General features: G+C 45.5%; 1 protein-coding gene across 14 annotated transcripts in view; it reads left to right on the plus strand.

The window, feature by feature from the left end:
• Positions 1-3,771: 3,771 nt before the first annotated feature.
• ogt.1 (O-linked N-acetylglucosamine (GlcNAc) transferase, tandem duplicate 1) overlaps positions 3,772-25,072 on the plus strand; it is a 33,415-nt gene continuing 12,114 nt past the window's right edge. For 2 of the 14 annotated variants that reach the window (XM_031798501.1, XM_031798495.1), the window contains exons 1-15: positions 3,772-4,146; positions 5,956-6,139; positions 6,716-6,959; positions 7,224-7,292; positions 11,051-11,167; positions 11,841-11,920; positions 15,145-15,340; positions 15,849-15,989; positions 18,505-18,605; positions 18,753-18,906; positions 19,174-19,275; positions 21,522-21,701; positions 23,164-23,322; positions 23,618-23,707; positions 23,887-24,012. In XM_031798501.1, coding sequence (XP_031654361.1) covers positions 4,110-4,146; positions 5,956-6,139; positions 6,716-6,959; positions 7,224-7,292; positions 11,051-11,167; positions 11,841-11,920; positions 15,145-15,340; positions 15,849-15,989; positions 18,505-18,605; positions 18,753-18,906; positions 19,174-19,275; positions 21,522-21,701; positions 23,164-23,322; positions 23,618-23,707; positions 23,887-24,012 — 1,980 coding nt within the window. In that variant the 5' untranslated portion in view covers positions 3,772-4,109. Of the gene's footprint in view, positions 4,147-5,955; positions 6,140-6,715; positions 6,960-7,223; positions 7,293-9,372; positions 9,620-11,050; positions 11,168-11,840; positions 11,921-15,144; positions 15,356-15,848; positions 15,990-18,504; positions 18,606-18,752; positions 18,907-19,173; positions 19,276-21,521; positions 21,720-23,163; positions 23,323-23,617; positions 23,708-23,886; positions 24,013-25,072 lie in introns of all 14 variants that reach the window. The other 12 variants (XM_031798504.1, XM_031798505.1, XM_031798492.1 and 9 more) reach the window with 12 other exon arrangements.

The following is a 25,072-nucleotide window of genomic DNA, read 5'->3' on the forward strand; positions in this document are numbered from 1 at the left end:
GTGTCTCTATCTGGGTAAACATCAAACATTTCCCCAGTAGGCTGTTAATAAGAATGGTGACGAACAGAAAACAGAGAAATAAGGTTTCCCTTCACAGGTGGTGCTTTTTTCATTGGTTACATTCAATGAATTATATAAAAAAAAGGTTGTCACCTTTATCTCACTATTCATTTTCTCTACAACCTTGAGGATTGGCCCTCAGTCAGCAAAATGTCAGGATCAGTTAATCATCTATTTATGTTTCTTTCTGCTGCAGGGGTTTTCTTTACAAAGTCATGAGACGTTGCCTCTGTGGACTTTCAAGGTAACCTAGTGGCTGTTCTACCAACTGCAAGTCAGAGACCTGGAAGGAGGGAGATCCCAACCTACCCCCACTATATTAAACAGAGACGTATGAGTAACGGGGAAGACCCCAACCTAACCCCACTATATTAAACAGAGACGTATGAGTAACGGGGGAGATCCCAATGTAACCCAACTACATTGAACATCATGAGCATGAGCTGTGCAGATATGTGTGCCAGTATCTGAAACTGGGCCATCTGTACACTAAAACAATTGTGCTGAGACTCTGGTCACCCATGATATAAGATGGCAGAACACTGTTGTCCAATAGGCCTAACTATAAAGCACAACCACATCCCCAAACAGGAAAAACCTCTATCGGTACAGAACAAAACATTATTGAGCTCGGGACTGTATGGCTGCATTTACACAGGCAGCCCAATTCTGATTTGCCCAAGTATAGGCCTAAGATCTGATCTGGTAAAAGACCAATAATTGGGCAAAAGATCAGAATTGGTCTGTCTGTTTAAATGTAGCCTATTAGGGACACAACCCAGCCTGAGAGAGTTTAGTGAATGGGTGATAGTTCTGGTAACCCATGAGATGAGCTGTCAGAATACCGTGGTGTGGTCCAGTAATGATGGCTCAAGAACATGGCTGACACATCACCACTCTTTCCGAGGGTCACCGAGCAGATTATGAGATTATTGAGCGGGTGACCCTCGTCTTTTTACTATTTGTATAGAACATTATTGGGGACACAGCCCAGACTGAGTGAATCGGTAGGTGATAGTTTTGGTCACACATGAGATGGCAGAACTAAATGCTGTGGCCTAGTAATTAAAAAACACAACACCCCAAATATAATCACTACGGGCACAGGACTATGGGTCCTTTATTGAGGACAGTCCAGATTGAGTAAACGTAATGTGAATGGGTGATATTTCTGTTCACTCATGAGATAGCAGAACAATCTGGCCTAGTAATGAAAAAATACCCCAAACCTCATACATCACCACTGGGTCGTGTTCCTTAGGCACCAAATGTAAGAATGGACTGAAACAGGGAGGGATGATCTGAACATGTCCGTTAAGAAATGCTTGTTTACGTTTGCAACATGTTTTGCTACAGTGTGCCGTGATAAATACAACCCTGTTCTAATGGGTACAAGATTGTGTAAGCTTCCCAAATGTCACCCTATTCCCTGGATAGTGCACTGCTTTTCACCACAGCTCTATGGGGTCCTGGTCAGAAGTAGTGCACTATATAGGGAACAGGGTGTCATTTGGGCCTCTCTCAGGGTCCCAGCACAGATAGTTAGTGTGTGAGTGGGTGACCCTCTTTTTAATCACATTTCCTAATATAGCCTGGCCTGCTGTGTCTATTCTCTGTGGGAAACTGAGCCATTGAGATGAACGAAAGAATGAAAGCAGAGCTTGTTTTGGTGAATCTGCCCAGCAGTGAACCTTGGAGTTGAGGAGATGTGTGTGTGTGTGTGTGTGTGTGTGTGTGTGTGTGTGTGTGTGTGTGTGTGTGTCCACCCTGATGGGCCTGAACAAAGATGAAAACATGTCAGATAGAATTGCTGCAGACACTGCCCATTACCCATGACATCATTCCCCGGCCCTAGCTGTGTTAGGCGATGACTAACCAGCACAACAGAGCCGAGGGGAAAGAGAGGGATGGAGGGAGGGGTGTGGAATTTAAAAAAGGGGGGACAAACACACAAACTGGATGCGGCTATGCATGAGAACACAGAGAGGACTAGAGAGGACCAGACATGACCAATGGTGTCGGCCCTGTTCCCATAGAGCGGCTCTGAGAACACAGAGAGGACTAGAGAGGACCAGACATGACCAATGGTGTCGGCCCTGTTCCCATAGAGCGGCTCTGAGAACACAGAGAGGACTAGAGAGGCTCTGGGAAGAAAGAGCGGTGCAGAGTCCCCCTTTCCAACGTCTTCAAGCAGGGCAGAATGTAGAATGGGAAGTCAATCTCTCACATCAGGTCTCAACATCCTTCAGGATCTCTCTAGACATGTCAGTCAGCTGGAGAGGCTAGAGGAAAGGGGAGGGGCTTTTCATTTCCATGGTAAAGAGGATGATGGAGAGTGGGGATACAGGAAAGGGCACAGGTTTAAGACAGAGAAATAGAAAGGAAGAGAGAGAGTGAGATGACATGTTACAGGCCCTCTCGTACAAAAAATTAAGTATTTACAAAAGTTATAGCCTTAACTGGTTATTTTTGTCAGTAACTTATTCACACGTCACTTTCCCCAAAGATAGTTGACTCTGTACAAATGTTTTATAAAAATAAAAAACTTTAACTAGGCAAGTCATTAAAGAACAAATTCTTATTTACAATGACGGCCTACACCGACCAAACCCTAACCCGGACGACGCCCGAGTGGTGCAGAGGTCTTTTTATTTATTATTTGTTTGAAAAACAAAGATGACATGGTTATGCATGTCTGGTTATACATAGCTGTGTGTGATTGGATAATAATAAACATCTAAGGTATAATAATAATAATAATAATAATAATAATAATAAAAGTAATGATAATAACAGGCTGTGCATTACAATCTTGCAGAGTTTACATCAGGGGTGTCAATCTCATTCCATGGAGGGCCTGCAGGTTTTTGTTTTTTCCTTTCAAATAAGACCTAGACAACCATGTGTGGGGAGTTCCTTATTATTAGTGACCTTCATTCATCAATTAAGTAAAACGGAGGAGCAAACGCCTGTACACTCGGACTTCCGTGAAATTAGTTTGACACCTGTCCTTTACCTTCTCCAAATGTCTGTACAAGGAATCAAAGATATGTGGCGACTGCCCCCTGTTGGTCGTGGTTCAAAAATGAAAGGTGCCTAAAGTTGGCGGTTCTCATTTTGCCAAGGTGTGCACTGTCACTGCACATTACGTACTATTTAGTTAGTTGTACATGGACACAACAATTATCAAACAGGGGGTATAGGAAAATGATGGATATGCATCCATTGTTTAATCATTGTGCAACGAGAAAGATGTTGACCACAGATGTGAATGGCCGTGCCCCGCCTTCCTATCCAGACAAGTGTAAATTGTTTCTAGTTAGCCATCAAACACTCTTGTCATATGTATTTTTCTGTCTTTCAATCAATGTCATAACAACTCAGCCTTTCCATCTGCTAACTGTTTTGGTTTATCTTCACTACCCTCTATTTTCAACCTTCAGAACATTCGTGTCACTCTTCGACTTGCCGCAGTGCACATGTGGGGAATGATGCACCACCAAAACTCTGTATCCATCCGCGCAAAAATAATTATTTACAAAATGTTTGCATATACTCGATTTTAAAACGTTGGGTGTGTTCTCTTTGAATAATTAATGAATATTAGTTACGCTCATTGGACCACACACCACCACGCTCATTTTCTGTACAGTTTGTGGACTGATTATTTTTCGTTGGATCTATATTCTGGCAACAAACAAAAAAATCCCTGGCTGAGGCTCATTCGCCATTTTATGACTCGGGAGTCGCTTTGTTGAAGTCGAACCAGCGCTTCATGACTGTGAATTTGAAGTAAATTTAGAGCTAGGCTGATTGCGAGAAGTTATATCGGCAAGGACGGCAAATAGCATAGGAACTAGCCATCTGAAAATAGTGACATTCTTCTTGACTAGCTAGCGTTGACTCTGTGGTTAGCATAGCTAGGCTAACAGCTTTAGCAAGCAACGGCTCAAGAAACTTCGATCAATCGACGAAATAAAATTCTCTTAATTTGATATTATCAAACTACAACACTGACGACCACCGTGCAAGACTCGAAGACCGAGGAGATGGCGAGCTCCGTGGGAAATGTGGCTGACAGCACAGGTAGAGCTCGCCCCAGTTAGCATTAGCTCTCTAGTTAGCTTCCTCGCTAGCATGACACGAGCCTATGCTAACATCTTGCAGAACCATTTTTTTGTGCCAGCGTGTAACTAATCCAAATGTTGCGCCATCTTCAATTATAGCGTCAACTCAAATTGTATTGGTCACATACACCTATTTATCAGATGGTATTGCGGGTGTAGTGAAGTGCTTGTGTTCCTAGCTCTAACAGTGCAGTAAGTTATCTAACAAGTCACAACAAGGCACACATCTAAAATAATGGAATTAAGAAATATCAATATTAGGACGAGTAATGTCGGATTGGCATTGACTACAGTCGAATAGAATACAGTATAAATGAGGAGTAAAGCTATTTGTAAACATTATTAAAGTGACTAGTGTTCCATTATTAAAGTGGCCAGTGATTCCATGTCTATAGGAGAGCAGCCTCTAAGGTGCAGGGTTGAGTAGCCGGCTAGTGATGGCTATTTAAGTCTGATGGCCTTGAGATAGAAGCTGTTTTTCAGTCCCAGCTTTGACGCACCTGTACTGGCCTCTCCTTCTGGATGATAGCGGGGAGAACAGGCAGTGGCTCGGGTGGTTTTTGGCCTTCCTGTGAAATCGGGTGCTGTAGGTGTCCAGGGGCAGGCAGTGTGCCCCCGGTGATTCATTGGGCAGACCGTACCACCCTCTGGAGAGCCCTGCTGTTGCGCGCGGCGATACAGCCCGAAAGGGTACCCTCAATTTTGCATCTAAACGTTTGGGGGTCTTAGGGACCAAGTCGAATTTCTTCAGCCTCTTGATGTTGAATAGATGCTTTTGCGCCTATTTCACCTCACTGTCTGTGGGTGGACCATTTCTGATTGTCAGTGACCCAGAGGAACTTAAAGCTTAACACCTCCACTGTGGTCCCGTCGATGTGGATAGGGGTGTGCTCCCTCTGCGGTTTCCTGGTGTCAGCCAGGTGTGGCTATGTAGCGATCTGTTGTGTAAACACACGAAATGGATCAGCTATGTAAACCCGCCAGACATGAAGACGGAAGTATGTTATTGTATTGGCCAACTTGAACATAGTCCCGCAAGACAACATTCGTTTTATTTTCTTGATATCTTCCCTAACGTTTGATACAATACAATTTAGCTAGCTAACGTTGATCCGGTGTGTATTGACTGTGATTGTTCTGGGTCTGTTTTCCTTTTAGGCATGCATCAAACGTTAGTTACCCAGATGTTGATGGGGTTGTATTTGTCCGCCATCTAGCGTCCATTTGTAAACCGTCACCTTACGTTTCATCCAGCAATGTACTTTTGTCCGTTTTCATACCATTTCATGTCAGACAGTTCTAACTATGGTAATACTTATCTCTTCATGATAAGGGCGCTGATGACTAGCTAACGTCAGTTCAAATCCTAATAATTCACTTACTATGTTTCTTCAGCTCCTGTTATGCAGCTAATCATCTAGCTAGTTGTCTTTCAAAGGAAGAATGACAGTTGTATTCTCGAGCTCATAAAACAGAGAATAACAGTAGCAACCTGGCCTATAGTCACACATTTTGTCTCTAAAACGTGACTCATACCCTGTGATTGACAGTTAATCCCTACACAACTTTTTTTATTCAACTATTGATTAATAAACTTTAGTGCAATTATGTATCAACCAAAGGCATTTATCAATTTATAAATAGTCTGATTTATGAATTCTCCAGTACTTTTATCTCGTTTATTATTTTGTCTCTGCCCTCGTGTTCTTCCATCACCTCTAACATGTTGTTTCCCCCCTCCTCGGGTTGTTGGGTGTTGGTGCTACAGAACCGACAAAACAACGTATGCTTTCCTTCCAAGGGTTGGCCGAGCTGGCGCACAGGGAGTACCAGTCGGGTGACTTTGAGGCTGCCGAGCGCCACTGTATGCAGCTGTGGAGGCAGGAGCCCGACAACACGGGCGTGCTACTGTTGCTCTCCTCCATCCACTTCCAGTGTCGCAGGCTCGACAGGTGAGGTGGGGGGAGAGTGAAAGACCTGGAGGTCAGGGGTCAGCTCACTGAAGTCAGTCTACATGGTCTGGAGAGAATACTGGGCCGGCTGGGACTAATACACTGGCTGCCAACAGTTCATACTACTACGACACATCTGTGGTGGTGTTGGGGAGTAATGAATGGCTTGTCTGTCAGTGATCTCCCTACGTGTTCTATTGACCTCCTCTATTCCCACTCTGACATGACTCTTTTTACAGTGGTGGTGGTGGCTGTTTTCTCTTACAGGTTTGATCTGTCTGTTTTTCCCAGGTGTCTTGGGTTGTTCCTCTGTCACCATGTATAATAAGCACAAGGAAGTTATTTGTTGTGAAATTTGAATTCAATTTAAGTTGAACCCCCCCACACACACACACAACTATTCTAGTTGTCCCACTATCTCACAGAACACAACACACTAGCTAGTGTGCTAAATGAGATCTCCCATTGACTGACTTAAGTACCACTATTGGACCACACAGCACCACATCTCTCCAATCCAGTAATACCACACACCCTACCAGCCTCGTGACCCCCTCCACTCCTCTGTCCCTCCAGGTCTGCCCACTTCAGCACCTTGGCCATCAAGCAGAACCCTATGCTTGCTGAGGCCTACTCCAACCTGGGCAACGTGTACAAGGAGCGCGGCCAGTTGCAGGAGGCTATAGAGCACTACCGCCACGCCCTGCGGCTGAAACCAGACTTCATCGACGGGTACATCAACCTGGCAGCAGCCCTGGTGGCAGCGGGGGACATGGAGGGAGCCGTCCAGGCCTACGTTTCAGCCCTACAGTACAACCCTGTGAGTAGACCTTGGACCCAATTCATGTACCCCAGCACCCCAGCACAAAACCCAATGTTTTGGTGTTCTGCCAAACCTTTACGCTGAACATGTCTTACACCCCCCCCCCCTCCCCCAAGCTACCCCAATCTGATATCTATTCTAGTATCCTACCTAGACATTTGATGACCACTTGTAGATCTCAGACTGTAACATGTGTTAGTCAGTCTAGTAATCCATTTCTGGTTTGGAGCTCTAATCTCTTGTTTGTTTCCTGTCCCTCAGGATCTGTACTGTGTCCGTAGCGACCTGGGGAACTTGCTCAAAGCCCTGGGGCGTTTGGAAGAGGCGAAGGTATGTTCCAGGGGCTTGACACCAGCACATCTTTTTGCTTATCTTTTTGTTTGTTTAAAAATTTACTTTGTACTTTGATTTCTTTGTAAGATGTTTTGTTTGTCGGTTATATCCCCCCGCCCCCCTTTGAGCCCGATGGCCAAAGTTGTCCCCGTCTCTTCCCCCTCACTCAGACTTTTCACTCAATCACTTGAGTGTGATTTTTCTCTATCCCTGATGCCATCTAAGGCCCTTCTCTACCCCCCACTGGCTCTGGGCGGGACCCCTTACTGGCTCTGGGCAGGCCCCCCCCCCCACTGGTTCTGGGAAGGCCCCATGCTCTGGCAAGCCCCCCACTACACCCTGTTTCTGTGCAGGCCCCATACCCCCGTTACACCCTGGCTCTGGGCAGGCCCCATTCCCCCTCTTATGAGGCTAATAATGTTGCTTTATTTTGAAGGGAGAGGGGGTATTTTCTACACCCCCAACCCATTAAACCCCCCTTTTCTTTCTATTACGGATTTGAGATGGCTTTATACTTTTTTCTTTGAGCCCAGGTGGAATAGTCATCTTCATTCTCACTCCACCTGCACACAATCCCCCTGCTCTCTCTCTTTAGTCTCACAATGCTCTTCTCGCTGACCTCTCCACCTCCGGTCAGCCCCCCTCCCCACCTCCGGTCAGCCCCCCTCCCCTCACAGGAAGAAAGGCTGGGCTTTACAAATTGGTAGCAGTAATTATGGTTCTGATATGGATATTTTATAAACACATAAAACAATAAAAAGTAAACAAAGGTTGTTTTGGAGGGATAATGCTGGCTCGGTCTTGGAAGGATAAATGAACTGATTAAGTTAGTTAATCTCTTTGCAATGCAAAAGATAAGATGGCCTCTAACCAAACCACATCACTCCAGTTATTTAACAAAAAATGGACCACCCCACCACCCAATCCAGTTGTACCACTATCCCCTACCCATGCAGATTTGCTAGTCTTCTTGTATCTTATGCCCTCTGACCCCTTTATCTACTCTTAAGCCATTTTATGTCTATCCCATCTCCCTGATATGATATCTGTACCTTCCCTGGGTTGGGTGAAAGCTGGAGTTGACATCTTGCTAGGTGACCTGGTGCCAGGCCATCTTATTTGGTGCCAGAAGGGGGAGGAGCTCCAGGGAGCTGCCAGCTCATCGCCGGGCCAGCCCCCCTGCACTGTTGCTCCTTCCCCCCGCGCGCTCGCTAGGGCCGGTGGAGTGTGCGCGCTAAGGGCTGCCTTCCTGACACCCCAGCTACGCCCCCAAGCTGACAGCTCCCTGCTGTCTTAGAGTGGATAAATAGAACAGTCAGGACTGTACCACGTTTTCATACTGTCACACACACCCCTCCTTACAAGAGCCTAGTACGTTCCGATGCTGCGTCAGGCAGACAGCTCACAAACTGCACTCCGCCGCCCGCGTTCAGTTGGCTTGGGTAGAGAGAAACACGCATGCGCAGCAACCAGCGCTGACCTCTTTATTTCAGAGCTACCTATGGAGGCTTCTAGATGCCCAAACATTACACACTGAGGCTTTTCTTCTCACTCCCCATTGGCCAGGATTCAAGCACAACAGGACAAAGAAAAAGCCAACCATTCCAAAAAAAAACAACCTTTTTGAAGAAGAGGTTGAAGGAAAAGCGTATGCTATGACATATTATTCCCAAAGAAATGTCATCAGCTCATTTGATGAAGATCAAGCTAGTTATCCTCCCTCCTTTCTCCTAGCTTGGCCAAACTATTCATATTATGAAACGCATTATCAAAGCCTTTCTTCCCTCCTGCCCCCCCCCACCCTCCCCTCCTGAAACATCCATTATTTTCCTTAGAAAATACAGTAAAAGTAGCATGAGTGTAAACAGCAGGTTGTCTTTTGTAGTGCTTTTTTTTAAGGACGTTTTAATTACTTTCCATATGAGAATTAAAATAATTGTGTATTGTTTTGCGGGAACTTTTACTAACGCTCTTGTTTTATTTTGTCTCTTGGTTTTTTTTCTTTCCACGACTGATGATGTTATTTAGAAGGTTGTTTCAGGTGGGTGATGACATTACTCCTGCTACCGTACCCTAGGTGCCCTGGCTGAAACACGGATCACTAGGGCAGCATCAGTCCTCAACCACCAGCTGCTGAGGTTGCCGCCCGCCCCTCTGACAAACAATATGGTAACGGGTTTGTAACTGCCAGCGAGAGAGAAACCATGAACTACTACGTTATGCCTGAGCAAGAAGCTCCTCTGTCTTGTGGCAGAGACTCTGAAGAGCAGAGAAACAAAACAAGAAAAGTTAAACAAACAAAAACACACACAAAAAGAAGTACAGTAAGCATTCCTTTTTTAAATGTCTTAAATTACCATAACGGCCAAAACGTATATATCAGTAAATAAAATAAAGACATGGCCAAAAATGGAAGCAATTAGCGGGGGAAAGATAAAATCCTGAGTAAGAACCTCTAACTTGTTGTCCTGTTGATGTAGTTTTTTTCCTTCTTGGTTTTGGAGCTGCAGCGTTCTGCAGATGATGCAGACTGCGCTGTGAGTGTGCAGTAACGCAGGGGCTGCGCAGCGAACAAGGCAACCAAGGCCAAGAAAGCATCAGGCACAAAGCTCCCCTCCCCTCCTCCCCCCCGGCCTGCTGGGTACAGACCCCCCCTCCCCCCGACGCCCTCTGTCAGCCTGGCACCCAGCGTACCCCCAGCCTCCCAAGAGGACACCCATTGGCTTGCTTAAACAACACCTCTATTTCCCCATTGCCCTGCAGAACAGCCCCTGGGCTCTGGTGGTAGATCAGCTCTCCTATCCTTCTCTTAGGGCATCAGACAATTGGCCGTCTTGATGCCCCATAACTTTCAAAAGTCCCCTTCTCTATATTCCCCCTCTTATCTAACCATCCAACCAGCCGCTTGGCTGTGGTCTCCAGGTCCTCTAACCCCAACCCCGTCCCCTGCCACTCGTTGGTCCTGAAAGGCATTGTGGGTACAGAGAGTGTGGCAGTCTAGGTAAGCAGGGCGTCTCCCGGGGCTCCGGGTCTGCAGCCAGTCCGCAACGCGGCCGGGTTCAGCGAGCGCAGCGGCGGCAAACATCGACCTCTTGTTGCTAAGCAGCAGCAAGGTCGACAGTGGCGGTGTGCGTGGTGATGTGATTGTAGCCAAACACACACCTAGGACATGCCCCACCCACGTAGCTTTTTGTGCGCAAGCATTACAGGGACCTCCACCTGCACGCAGCACCCGCCATTCAAGGTTGTGAGATACCACTAGTTAATATAGTCAGCTGTCAAATAGACTGCAACCAACAGAAGTTACTGGTTGTGTTATGAATTTGAATATCATTTAGGTATTTCCCTTCACATTAGCAGCTTATTATCGGCTGTACATTACATAGTAAAGCTGGAAAGGCTCGTCAACATTTCTGTTCCTCATCTTGTGAGAAAGAGGCCATGATAACTGCAGAATGTCGGTCTGCGTGTGGGTGCTGGTTGGATCTGCGCAGCGTAGGAATAAGCAAGGCAGCTTAGCGCCGCAGATTTCAGCGCAGGCGAGTCCATGCTGCACACTCACTTTTTGCTTTAGTTGAGAACGGTCACTAATTCTGTTTCCTCTACCCCCTTTTTGTTTTTCCTTCCTGTTTTATTCTCTTATCTTTATTTTACAACCTTTCCTCCTCTACCACTGCTCCCTCTCTTCTTTTCCTCTACCGCTACTCTTCCTCTCCTCCTCTTCCTCTGGTTTTGATTGTTAACCCATTTTGAAGGCGTGTTACCTGAAGGCTATTGAGACTCAGCCCAACTTTGCGGTGGCGTGGAGCAACCTGGGCTGTGTGTTCAACGCCCAGGGAGAGATATGGTTGGCCATACACCACTTTGAGAAGGTGAGACTTCTACCCAGCCGATGATGTAAAAACAAAGGACAGACCAGGATAGTCTGACTGACTAAGGGTTCATGTCTGGGTTGATAATTCACAAACAGTACTATTCATGTCTGAACTTTAAGTACAGTCCTAGTAGTGTACACCAGGGAAAGAACAGTACACAGTAAAGGGGATTTTTTTTGTCTGAACAAAATTAAAGACCAATGCTGGATCTATTCAATCGCAAATCTGGTTTAATACAAGTTGCAACAGGAGCAGAGGAAATGTCTTAACTTGGCCTTCGACCAGAGATGCCCCTTATGACGTTGTTTTGACCATTTAAGCCAAAACAACGTCAGCTGCTAGCTACACAATCAGTGTTCCACAGAATACAGCAACAATCAGTGTCCTTGGACCTGCAGTCTGGCGTCAGGCCATATCAACAGATATGAGTAACATCCAGAATCGCATCTAGTGAGCAACCCGTGACATCAATGGAACGCTTGAAATCATGTGGATTACATAATGGGAACACATATAAATATGCAAAGCATTGTGTTAATTACGCTTAACTGAATATTAACTTAAATAGTCCACATTACAACTGGTGTTTTGGAGGAAATGTTTAACACACTTCTACTACAGTATATGCTGTTCGTTGTGTATGATGTATGGATTTATGGGTATTTGTCAGGCTGTGACTCTGGATCCCAACTTCCTGGATGCCTACATCAACTTGGGCAACGTTCTGAAAGAGGCTCGCATCTTTGACAGGTCAGTGACTGTTCCCGTGGTATAACCAGTTAGACCTGAAGACACTCCCTTGTTCATGTCATTTTATAATTCTAATCATTCCAAACACCACCCTATTCCCTGTGTAGTGCACTACTCTTGACCAGGGCCCATAGGGCTCCAGTCAAAAATGGCACTAAATAAGTAATAGGGTGGTGTTTCTGACGTAGCCTCGGTATGACGCTCTGACACCTTCTAATTACATTTGAAGAAAGTCAAACACAGAGAATCATGCACATGAAAGTAGCAGTAGTAGTGGCAGCAGTAAGCAAACCCAAGGTTTTTGCTGCGAGTAGAGTGTATGTCGAGCCTTGGTGCTGGTTTGTATGGGAAGTTTAGTATCTTGTCGGTAAGTAAAATAAAATAAATGTTTTTATGTAGATTGAAGGATAGTATAAATTGTACATACTCTGACGTTGTGTGGTATTTATTTAACCTTTTTATTGAAAGCTGCAATATGTAACTCTGGGCGACCTGACCATGTTCACACAGAAATGTGAGTTATAGATCTGTCGTTCTCATTGAAAGCAAGTCTAAGAAGCAGTAGATCTACATTTTGTGCAAGTATTTACTCCCACCTCCTATTTTGTTGCCTTACAACTTGGAATTAAAAACAGATGTTCGGGGGGGGTTGTATCATTTTATTTACTCAACATGCCTACCACTTTGAAGATGCAAAATATTTTTTTCTTGTAAAACAAACAAAGACAAAACAGAACTTGACCTTGCATAACTATTCCCCCCCCCCCCCAAGTCAATTGTATAATTTTTTTTCACCTTTATTTTACCAGGTAGGTTAGTTGAGAACAAGTTCTCATTTACAACTGCGGCCTGGCCAAGATAAAGCAAAGCAGTGCGACACAAACAAAAAGAGTTACACATGGAATAAACAAGCAGACAGTCAATAACACAATAGAAAAAATAGTCTATATACAGTGTGTGCAAATGGTGTGAGAAGTTAAGGCAAATAGGCCATAGTAGCAAGTAATTACAATTTAGAAAATTAACACTGGAGTGATAGATATGCAGATGACGATGTGCAAGTAGAATACTGGTGTGCAAAAGAGCAGAAAAGTACGTTTTGAAAAAAACGATATGGGGATGAGGTAGGTAGATTGGATGGGCTATGTACAGCTGCAGCGACCGGTTAGCTGCTCGGATATCTGATGTTTAAAGTTAGTGAGGGAAATATAAGTCTCCAGCTTCAGCTATCTTTGCAATTTGTTCCAGTCATTGGCAGCAGAGAACTGGAAGGAATATATATAACTATGCATATATTCGCTTCTGGGCCTGAGTAGCAGGCAGTTTACTATGGGCATGCTTTTCATCCCGAAGGGGGCAGTATTTTCACTAATCTCAAACATGTTAATGATGCGGGATTAAAATTGCTGGCAAAAGCCTCTGGATGGAAGTTTTTTCCCTTCTTGGTTATAGCCTTTTACAGTTAAGTGCCTGCCTGCTATTTTTCCTCTCCGTGACAACAGTCACGATGACAACTGAAAACTCACTCGTGAGGTAAAAGGTTGGCATTTCACCATGTATTCCAAGACTGGTGAACAATGGACGATTCGAGTCGATGATTCCACCATCCTCGAGTCAGCACACCAGTTGTTGTTGAAGAGGGGGAAGGGATGGGTCTTTTCCGAGAGCCATGTTTCAAAAGAGCAGAGAATATTGCAGTTTCTAGAGTCCCGTTGGTTGCAAATCCGCCATCAAAGTTCATCCATCCCTCTTTTGAAGTGACTAGTAGAATTGAGGGAAAGGGTGGCTGGTTCTCCTGTCGCCTTAATCTCGCCAGTATCCCCTCTCTAGCCTCTAATGTCTGTTTCTTCTTGGTTTGCCCAAAAATTGGGTTGGAATTAAAGGGCAGATGAGTTGAAGTGTAAGGTGGAATTGCGCTAACTGCCGATCTGATGTTCAAAAGTTGTCGGTTTATAAGAAATCATAGCGGATACATAAAAAAAAAGTTTTTTTTATTCAAAATGGAAAAGTTGGGTGGTGGCCACCGCCTTAACAAATACTTATTTTACAAGGGAGACCTGATGAGACGCTACAGCTCAGTAGCACCAGTACCACTCTACTCTCCCCTACACATCACTAGTACCACTCTATACATCACTAGTACCACTCTACACATCACTAGTACCACTCTACTCTCCTCTACACATCACTAGTACCACTCTATACATCACTAGTACCACTCTCTAACTCTCCTCTACACATCACTAGTACTACACATCACTAGTACCACACTACACATCACTAGTACCACACTACTCTCCCTTACACATCACTAGTACCACACTACACATCACTAGTACCACTGCTCTCCCTTACACATCGCTAGTACCACGCTACACATCGCTAGTACCACACTACACATCACTAGTACCACACTACTCTCCCTTACACATCACTAGTACCACACTACACATCACTAGTACCACTGCTCTCCCCTACACATCGCTAGTACCACGCTACACATCACTAGTACCACACTACTCTCCCTTACACATCACTAGTACCACACTACACATCACTAGTACCACTGCTCTCCCCTACACATCGCTAGTACCACGCTACACATCGCTAGTACCACACTACACATCACTAGTACCACACTACTCTCCCTTACACATCACTAGTACCACACTACACATCACTAGTACCACTGCTCTCCCCTACACATCGCTAGTACCACGCTACACATCGCTAGTACCACACTACACATCACTAGTACCACACTACTCTCCCTTACACATCACTAGTACCACACTACACATCACTAGTACCACTGCTCTCCCCTACACATCGCTAGTACCACGCTACACATCGCTAGTACCACGCTACACATCGCTAGTACCACGCTACACATCGCCAGTACCACGCTACACATCGCCAGTACCACTCTACTCTCCTCTACACATCACTAGTACCACTCTCCTCTCCCCTACACATCACTAGTACCACTCTCCTCTCCCCTACACATCACTAGTACCACTCTCCTCTCCCCTACACATCACTAGTACCACTCTCCTCTCCCCTACACATCACTAGTACCACTCTCCTCTCCCCTACACATCACTAGTACCACTCTTTACTCTCTCCTCTATCCATGCATGGCTGGCTACCTGAGTCCTCAGCCTTTGGTACCTACTATTACTACTAGCGTTTACCCACCCTTCTCTCTTTTTCCAACCATTCAGAGCGGTGGCTGGCTACCTGCGTGCCCTCAGCCTGAGCCCCAACCACGCCGTCGTCCACGGCAACCTGGCGTGCGTCTACTACGAGCAGGGTCTTATCGACCTGGCTATCGACACGTACCGCCGCGCCATCGAGCTACAGCCCCACTTCCCTGACGCCTACTGTAACCTGGCCAACGCCCTCAAGGAGAAGGGCAATGTAAGGAAGAACACGGTGTGTGTGTCCAAGCAGTGAGAGACTGCTCCGTTATTCTGCATCCCAACTGCCAGTGTGAGAGGCATGACGGTCCCACCAGGCTGTGCCCCGTGCATGCCATGTCTGTCGTGCCTTCCTTGACCTAATTTAGGAGATGGGGGGGGGGGGGGGGGTGTTTTCTCCACATATACAGAGAGGAGATCAGACTGGGTGTGGTTAGATAGATATGCATGACATCCTGGTCTTCCAGCTGGTCTGTTTCATGATTGTTGATAGGCCATCCCTTTCAACACAGTTCCAGACAAAGATTATTTTGGGAAGTGCAAGCATCCCCTGTTCAGCTACAAACAGGGTTGCAGCTTTCAGTTAGCAGTGTTTGTGTAGCTGTTGTCTGTGTCTGTCTGTAAGAAAATGTATGTTTTTCTGTGTGAGGGGGGGGTGTCTGTCTGTATCTGAGTGTTTTGTCTTTATCTGTGAATGTGTGTGTGTGGTTTAACCCCGTCTCTCCCAGGTATCCGAGGCTGAGGAGTGTTACAACACGGCCCTGCGTCTGTGTCCCACCCACGCAGACTCTCTCAACAACCTGGCCAACATCAAGAGGGAGCAGGGCAACATCGAGGACGCCGTCCAGCTCTACAGGAAGGCCCTGGAGGTGAGACGGATAACTATGGCAGAATGCTCATAAAAAGCATTGAAAAGTATCTCTTCCTCCCCTTCTCTTACCTGGCATAATGGGTTTAAGGAATGCTGATTACGGGCCCTTGTTTTTTTCCCACCACAATCTTAATCACGTCAGCTCAGTGTTCTCTTTAAGGAAGTGTAATTTCATGATTTGGTGGTGACTGAACAATTGTTTGTTTTTGTGGGTGTTTACAGCGGCCCACTCTAACCTGGCCAATGTCCTGTTATATGTATTCTAACCTGTAGGGGTCCACTCACTGCCCAGAGTGGGTGGAAAAACGTGCTTTCGTGATGAAATGTCACTTCCTTATGTTATAAAATACATTTTACCAAGACAAATGATTATTAGTGTTCTGAATCGTTCAGCGAGGCCTTTCTCGAATATAGTGCCTTCGGAAAGTATTCAGACCCCTTTTTCCACATGTTACGTTACAGCCTTATTCTAAAATGTTTCCTCATCCATCTATACATTATACCCCATAATGACAAAGCAAACACAGGTTTTTAGACATTTTTACAAATATAAAACGCGTACCTTATTTACAGGCTCCCGAGTGGCGCAGCGCTCTAAGGAACTGCGTCTCAGTGCTAGAGGTGTCACTACACGACACCCTGGTTCGATTCCAGACTGCATCACAACCAGACGTGATTGGGAGTCCCATTGGGCGGCGCACAATTATTTATTTAAAAATTTTTTTTTACATACGTATTCAGATCCTTTGCTATGAAACTCTAAATAGAGCTCAGGTGCATCCTGTTTCCATTGATCATCCTTGATGTTTCTACAACTTGATTGGAGTTCACCTGTGGTAAAATCAATTGATTGGACATTAATTTGGAAAGGCACACACCTGTCTATATAAGGTCCCACTGTTGACAGTCAGAGCAAAAACCAAGCCACGAGGTCAAAGGAATTGTCCAGAGAGCTCCGAGACAGGATTGTGTCAAGGCACAGATCTGGGGAAGGGTACCAACAAATTTCTGCAGCATTGACGGTCCCCAAGAACAGTGGACTGTGAAGCCACTCTTCAGTAAAAGGCACATGACAGCCCGCTTGGAGTTTGCCAAAAGACTCGGACCATGAGAAACAAGGTTCTCTGGTCTGATGAAACCAAGATTGAACTCTTCGGCCTGAATGTCAAGCGTCACCTCTGGAGGCAACCTGGCACCATCCTTATGGTGAAGCATGGTGGTGGCAGCATCATGCTTGGAGATGTTTTCCAGCGGCAGGGACTAGTCAGGATCGAGGCAAAGATGAGCAGAGTGAAGTACAGAGTGATCCTTGATGAAAACCTGCTCTAGAACGCTCAGGACCTCAGACTGGTGTGAAGGTTCACCTTCCAACAGGACAAAGACCCTAAGCACACAGCTAAGACAACACAGGCGTGGCTTCAGGACAAGTCTCATGTCCTTAATTGGCCCAGCCAGAGCCCGGACTTGACCCCGATCGAACATCTCTGGAGAGACCTGAATATAGCTGTGCATCAATGCTCCCCATCCAACCTGACAACTTGAGAGGATCTGCAGAGAAGAATGGGAGAAACTCCCCAAATACAGGTGTGCCAATCTTGTAGCGCTCGTACCCAAGAAGACTCAAGGCTGTAATCGCTGCCAAAGGTGCTTCAACCAAGTACTGAGTAAAGGGTCTGAATACTTATGTTAATGTGATATTTCTGTGTTTTATTTTGAATGAATTTGCTAAAATGAGTTTTCTTTGTCATTATGGGGTGTAGATTGATGAGGGGGGGGGGACCATTTAATCTATTTTAGAATAAGGCTGTAATGTAACAATGAGGGGTCTGAATACTTTCCAAATGCACTGTGTAATTAATATAATTTCCAATAAGTTTTAGTTTTTTTTGTAACAACACATCTCATAATAAGCACTTAGCTCTGACAGAGAGGCGCAGGTTTCTCACCGCAACTTTTGAAAATTTAACATTTTCTGGACGTCTTCAGTTTCCGCAGGTCACAAAAAAGCTACATTTATGACACGGGCCGAGTTTAATTGGAAAGCCTTTTGTTAATCCAAATATTGGTTTATGCTCAGGGCTCCATTGACATCTCACTTCCTCAGATGCTTGTTTATGTGAGAAATCTACAGAAAATAACAGGAATTTCACATCAATATGAAAACGTATACTAAAATATGGAAATACCTGTCTCAATATGGATCGTCTTGCCTCATTTTATGTCCTGCAGATTTGATTAAAAAGGATGACCCAGTTCAACAGTGAGCTGGCAGGTAGCCTTTATTCCGGACAGAATGCAGACTAGCTGATGCCGTTTCCCAGATAAAAAAAATAATAATGTATTTAAAATGTAAAATAATTCTACAAGGGTGAAAACTCTACTTTTGAACGGATTATGAGAGACATGACATTACGACCATAAGCTTTCATTGAAAAATATCTACACAATTAACATATTGGTCAAATTTTGTATTTGATTGGGCACCCTATAACCTGTGTGGTTGGTGTCTTCAGGTGTTTCCAGAGTTTGCTGCGGCCCACTCTAACCTGGCCAGCGTTCTGCAGCAGCAGGGGAAACTCCAGGAGGCCCTCATGCACTACAAAGAGGCCATCAGGTCAGCAGACACACACACCCTCTCTCTGTCTCGCTCTCTCTTTCATCTCGTTGGTTTGACAGTCCATAGATAGACTTTTAGGGACTGTGTTTCAAGGTTCTGAATGGAGTTGATTGGCGTCCTACTGAATTGTTTGTGTGTCTGTAGAATCAGCCCTACGTTTGCTGATGCCTACTCCAACATGGGCAACACTCTGAAGGAGATGCAGGATATCCAGGGAGCTCTACAGTGTTACACCAGAGCCATCCAGATCAACCCTGCCTTCGCTGACGCTCACTCTAACCTGGCCTCCATACACAAGGTGACTTTCATCTGCCATGTCTGTTATATCCCACAATCCTAAATCAACTCCTATCAGACCTACAGAAGTGCAGTGAAGTTGATTTGGGATTGGTGTTTTGGTGTTACTCTCTTTGTTTTTTCTGTCACTAATATTCCGCAGGGCCAAATTCAACTATTCTCTGCAATTTAGTTATTTAATTCATGAAAATATAAAAAATGCTTGTATTTATAAAGGAAGTTGTCTTATGATTCCATTATTATAATATGTTAATCTCCCTCCCCCCAGGACTCTGGTAACATCCCAGAAGCCATTGCGTCTTACCGTACTGCCCTGAAACTGAAGCCTGACTTCCCTGATGCCTACTGCAACCTGGCACACTGCCTGCAGGTACACACACACACACACACACACACACACACACACACACACGTCTCCTGTGCCAAGTTACTGCAGATACACTTGAAGCCAAATCCTGATGTGAGACTCGGAACTGTAACTTGAGTATAATGAATGTATTGATGTGAGACATTACCAGAGTAGCCAAGTAAGGCCCAAGAGTTACTGCTCCTGTATTATGTTTCTCTGATTTACATTTCAGACTGCCTCACAAACACACTCAACACAACGGTCTCCTCTCTCACAAACACACTCAACACAACGGTCTCCTCTCTCACAAACACACTCAACACAACGGTCTCCTCTCTCACAAACACACTCAACACAACGGTCTCCTCTCTCACAAACACACTCAACACAACGGTCTCCTCTCTCACAAACACACTCAACACAACGGTCTCCTCTCTCACAAACACACTCAACACAACGGTCTCCTCTCTCACAAACACACTCAACACAACGGTCTCCTCTCTCACAAACACACTCAACACAACGGTCTCCTCTCTCACAAACACACTCAACACAACGGTCTCCTCTCTCACAAACACACTCAACACAACGGTCTCCTCTCTCACAAACACACTCAACACAACGGTCTCCTCCCTCACAAACATCTCTCTCACAAACACACTCAACACAACGGTCTCCTCCCTCACAAACACACTCAACACAACGGTCTCCTCTCTCACAAACATCTCTCTCACAAACACACTCAACACAACGGTCTCCTCCCTCACAAACACACTCAACACAACGGTATCCTCTCTCACAAACACACTCAACACAACGGTCTCCTCCCTCACAAACACACTCAACACAACGGTCTCCTCTCTCACAAACACACTCAACACAACGGTCTCCTCCCTCACAAACCATCTCTCTCACAAACACACTCAACACAACGGTCTCCTCCCTCACAAACATCTCTCTCACAAACACACTCAACACAACGGTCTCCTCCCTCACAAACACACTCAACACAACGGTCTCCTCCCTCACAAACATCTCTCTCACAAACACACTCAACACAACGGTCTCCTCTCTCACAAACACACTCAACACAACGGTCTCCTCTCTCACAAACACACTCAACACAACGGTCTCCTCCCTCACAAACACACTCAACACAACGGTCTCCTCTCTCACAAACACACTCAACACAACGGTCTCCTCCCTCACAAACACACTCAACACAACGGTCTCCTCCCTCACAAACACACTCAACACAACGGTCTCCTCCCTCACAAACACACTCAACACAACGGTCTCCTCCCTCACAAACACACTCAACACAACGGTCTCCCTCCCTCACAAACACACTCAACACAACGGTCTCCCTCCATCACAAACACACTCAACACAACGGTCTCCTCCCTCACAAACACACTCAACACAACGGTCTCCTCTCTCACAAACACACTCAACACAACGGTCTCCTCTCTCTCAAACACACTCAACACAACGGTCTCCTCTCTCACAAACGCACTCAACACAACGGTCTCCTCTCTCACAAACGCACTCAACACAACGGTCTCCTCTCTCACAAACACACTCAACACAACGGTCTCCTCCCTCACAAACATCTCTCTCACAAACACACTCAACACAACGGTCTCCTCTCTCACAAACACACTCAACACAACGGTCTCCTCTCTCACAAACGCACTCAACACAACGGTCTCCTCTCTCACAAACGCACTCAACACAACGGTCTCCTCTCTCACAAACGCACTCAACACAACGGTCTCCTCTCTCAGAAACGCACTCAACACAACGGTCTCCTCTCTCAGAAACGCACTCAACACAACAGTCTCCTCTCTCACAAACACACTCAACACAACGGTCTCCTCTCTCACAAACACACTCAACACAACGGTCTCCTCTCTCACAAACATCTCTCTCACAAACACACTCAACACAACGGTCTCCTCTCTCACAAACGCACTCAACACAACGGTCTCCTCTCTCACAAACGCACTCAACACAACGGTCTCCTCTCTCACAAACGCACTCAACACAACGGTCTCCTCTCTCACAAACGCACTCAACACAACGGTCTCCTCTCTCACAAACGCACTCAACACAACGGTCTCCTCTCTCACAAACGCACTCAACACAACGGTCTCCTCTCTCACAAACGCACTCAACACAACGGTCTCCTCTCTCACAAACGCACTCAACACAACGGTCTCCTCTCTCACAAACGCACTCAACACAACGGTCTCCTCTCTCACCAGATTGTGTGTGACTGGACAGACTATGACGATCGTATGAAGAAGCTGGTGAGCATCGTGGCTGACCAGTTGGATAAGAACCGTCTGCCCTCGGTGCACCCCCACCACAGCATGCTGTACCCCCTCTCTCACGGCTTCCGCAAGGCCATCGCTGAGAGGCACGGCAACCTCTGTCTGGACAAGGTACAGGCCCTCATCAAAGCAAGTACAGTATTGACCTTCTACTCAGGTGAAAGTTGGGCTGGGGTACTTGCATGGTGAAGGGTAAACGGTAAGACGGGATGGCTTGGAAGTTACTCGTCTGGTACATTTGAAGGAAACTTATTACGCCCGTAGTCTTTTGTTTGGTTAAAAATAAGCAGTAAAAAGCAGCCTTGGGTGGCTTGCAGGGAAAAGAGGTTGGTTCAGTCATAGATGGGTTAAGAGGAGTTAGGTTTGTGTGGTTAGTTGGCTGTTAGTTAGGACAGGTTCAGGCTAGTTGTAATTGTCTTATGGACGAGTGATCTGGTTTTAATCTCTTGTCTAGTTGGACCACCTGAAAGTAGCTAGGTGAAAGATTAGTGGAATCTGTGTGGGTAGCTGGACAGGTAGGATGACTGACAGTGAAGGTGAACAGGTGGTCACGTGTCAGGTGACAGAGGAATGGATGAGACTGAGGCAGGAATTCCTTTCACCATAAAGTGGTATATTTACTGAGTAGTCTGTGCTGCATCACAAAGGAAACAAATAACATGTATCCAATCAAATTCATAATCAAAGATCAAATCAGATCATTCATTATTAACATAATTTAGGGAGTTCAACAGTCCAGTTCATTAAGAAGTCAATAGTAATCATCCGTGAGTCATTTAGGCTCGTAACTATTTATCATAAAAGAAAACAAACAGTGAATGGTTATACGATCTATAATCCCCATTATCAAAGTCAATCAGTTAGCAAACAATGACGTTTCTCATTCCACTCTTTCAATTGTCTTCATGTGTACATATAATTAATTTCAATACACATGAACCATATCGATTGCATAATTGGCCTATGAGGATCCGTAGGGCCGTGAACATTGACAATTCACATTACGCTATATTTGAAGCGTGCGCTCCAAGCCGCGCTCCGCGGTAATAACTATAAACAATAACTGTTCGCAACAGATAGTTCAGATGAAAGGTAACAGAGTCGGTGGACTTATGTGGATTCATGGACGCACAGAACTTCTGGATCAGACGGAGTTAAGGAAGAGAAAGCAGTGAGATCAGGCGATGGCAATTTCCTCCTTTTATGGAGTTGAGATCTGTCGGACATTTCCACCTGACCTAATTAAAGCACCCCTGGCCCAGCTGAGAAAATGGCAATGAATTAAAGGGTTATTCCACCAACTCCATGGGCCTTTTCTACACTAGGTTTAAGGTCATTATCTGACAGGCCATGATGTTCCAATGTCCATACTAGCAATCATTCAAAGTAGGATGCTAGTGTAGATTTGTTTGGAAGAGAGCCGTGGGTTATGTCTCAGATGGCACCCTTGTCATAGTGCACTACATTTGGTTAAAAGTAGTGCACTATATAGGGGATAGGGTGCAATTTGGGACATATATAGTTTATCAGCTGTGGTATAGTCTAACGGCCCCCCCCTCCTGTACCACCACAGATCAATGCGCTCCACAAGCCGGCCTTTGAGTACCCCAAGGACCTGAAGGCCAGCGCAGGGCGTCTGAGGGTAGGATATGTCAGCTCTGACTTCGGGAACCACCCCACCTCCCACCTCATGCAGTCCATCCCCGGCATGCACAGCTCTGAGAAGTTTGAGGTGAGCGGTTTCTTACTGTTGTCTCATTACCACTAGAGATGTTGTCAGGCAGATCGGCAACAACCAGTGATTTCACACCCGGATCTGATTGTCTTTTGACCATATGTTTTATTCTCAATGAGACTTAATCCATTATTTATTCAGTTAACAAATTAATTTCTGGCCAAACGGTACATTTAAAAAATAAAATAAAATCTTAAATTGAGATATAACAGCCATACTATACTGGCCGTGCATCTGTTTTAACAGTTGGTCGTAACATGGTTATAACATGTCTGGTTGTTTCCCTCCCCAGGTGTTCTGCTATGCACTGAGCCCAGATGACAACACCAACTTTAGGGTTAAAGTGGTGGCCGAGGCCAATCACTTCACTGATCTGTCACAGGTGAGTTAACGCAGATGGAGAACTGAATCTAAGTACTTTAGAAGCAGCTTAATTTTCTCTTCGCCCTTTCCTCTATACTGTAGAACATAGAGCCACTCTGAAGCCACATTCAACACCTGAGAGAGTACTGATTTTTAAATCCTCTCCCTCCATGTCCACTCCTGTCTGTCCTCTGTCAGCTCCCGTGTAACGGTAAGGCAGCAGACAGGATCCATCAGGATGGACTCCACATCCTGGTCAATATGAACGGCTATACCAAAGGAGCCCGCAACGAGCTGTTTGCCCTGCGCCCCGCTCCCATCCAGGTGAGATACAGGCTTTATTTGGCCATGTTAGTTTCTTATACATTTTACCCCCCTAGAATATTGGAGGAGGCATCCAGAGGTTTGTATCCAGAGGCACAGGACTGATAGTGCCTGGCCACTGCTTTGTCATAAAGTCAGTGCTAAGTGATACTCCTGTGTCTCCTGTTTACTGGCTGGGCTACCAGACAGGGGTGTAGTGCTGCTGTAGAGTGGGGGGAGTGACGCTCTCTCACCTATTTATTCTTTTTTCTTCTTCAATTTGAGAATGCTTGGTGCTGTTAAAATATTTCAGAAAAAATATATTTAATTACCAGCGAAATTTCATGAGAATTTATCAAATGACCATTGCAATACATATGTAGGCTATAACGGCCTATAGGTAGTAAAATGGTGGTTTCTTCTGTCTGGCGGTGGTGCGAGTGATGTGTGTGCAGAGGCATGTCTGTCGCAGGCTTGACCACTTTGAGCGGCCCAAATCTGACAAAACCAGCCATAGACAGAACTCTACCAGGGGTTGCTAAAACGTCTGTCCTCGGTGTCATGGACTTGGGGCTCGTGTACAACACACTTTAACTCGCCATACTGTCCCGAGTCCTTAGCTTCCAAAAAACGCACAACTTCTATTGCGTAAGCAGGTAAACTGATCCACTGCATGAATCTTGTCATCCCACCAACGTGATATAGGATCCGAATTCACTGCGCGTCTGCGTTGCTGTTCATAAAACGCCACGGATCCCCTTCTCTACTGTGGAACCCAGTCCTTTCAGCACCCTGATACGAAGGGCGCTCAAATCGCTTAAAATCACCCTCGTCGAGATCTGCCTACGCTTAATAGGCCTGCTTATTATTATTTTAGCCTAACCGATATGGGTGTTATGGGTTCGATACAGATTCACATTTTTTTTTGGGGGGGGGACAACTTACCAATACAATAGTGCCTTCGGAAAGTATTCAGACCCCTTAACTTTTTCCACATTTTGTTACGTTACAGCCTTATTCTACAATGGATTATTGTTCTTCTGTAATCTACACACAATAACCCATAATGACAGTGGAAACA

Source organism: Oncorhynchus kisutch, linkage group LG19 (genome assembly GCF_002021735.2).
Source record: "Oncorhynchus kisutch isolate 150728-3 linkage group LG19, Okis_V2, whole genome shotgun sequence".
Lineage (NCBI taxonomy): Eukaryota > Metazoa > Chordata > Actinopteri > Salmoniformes > Salmonidae > Oncorhynchus > Oncorhynchus kisutch.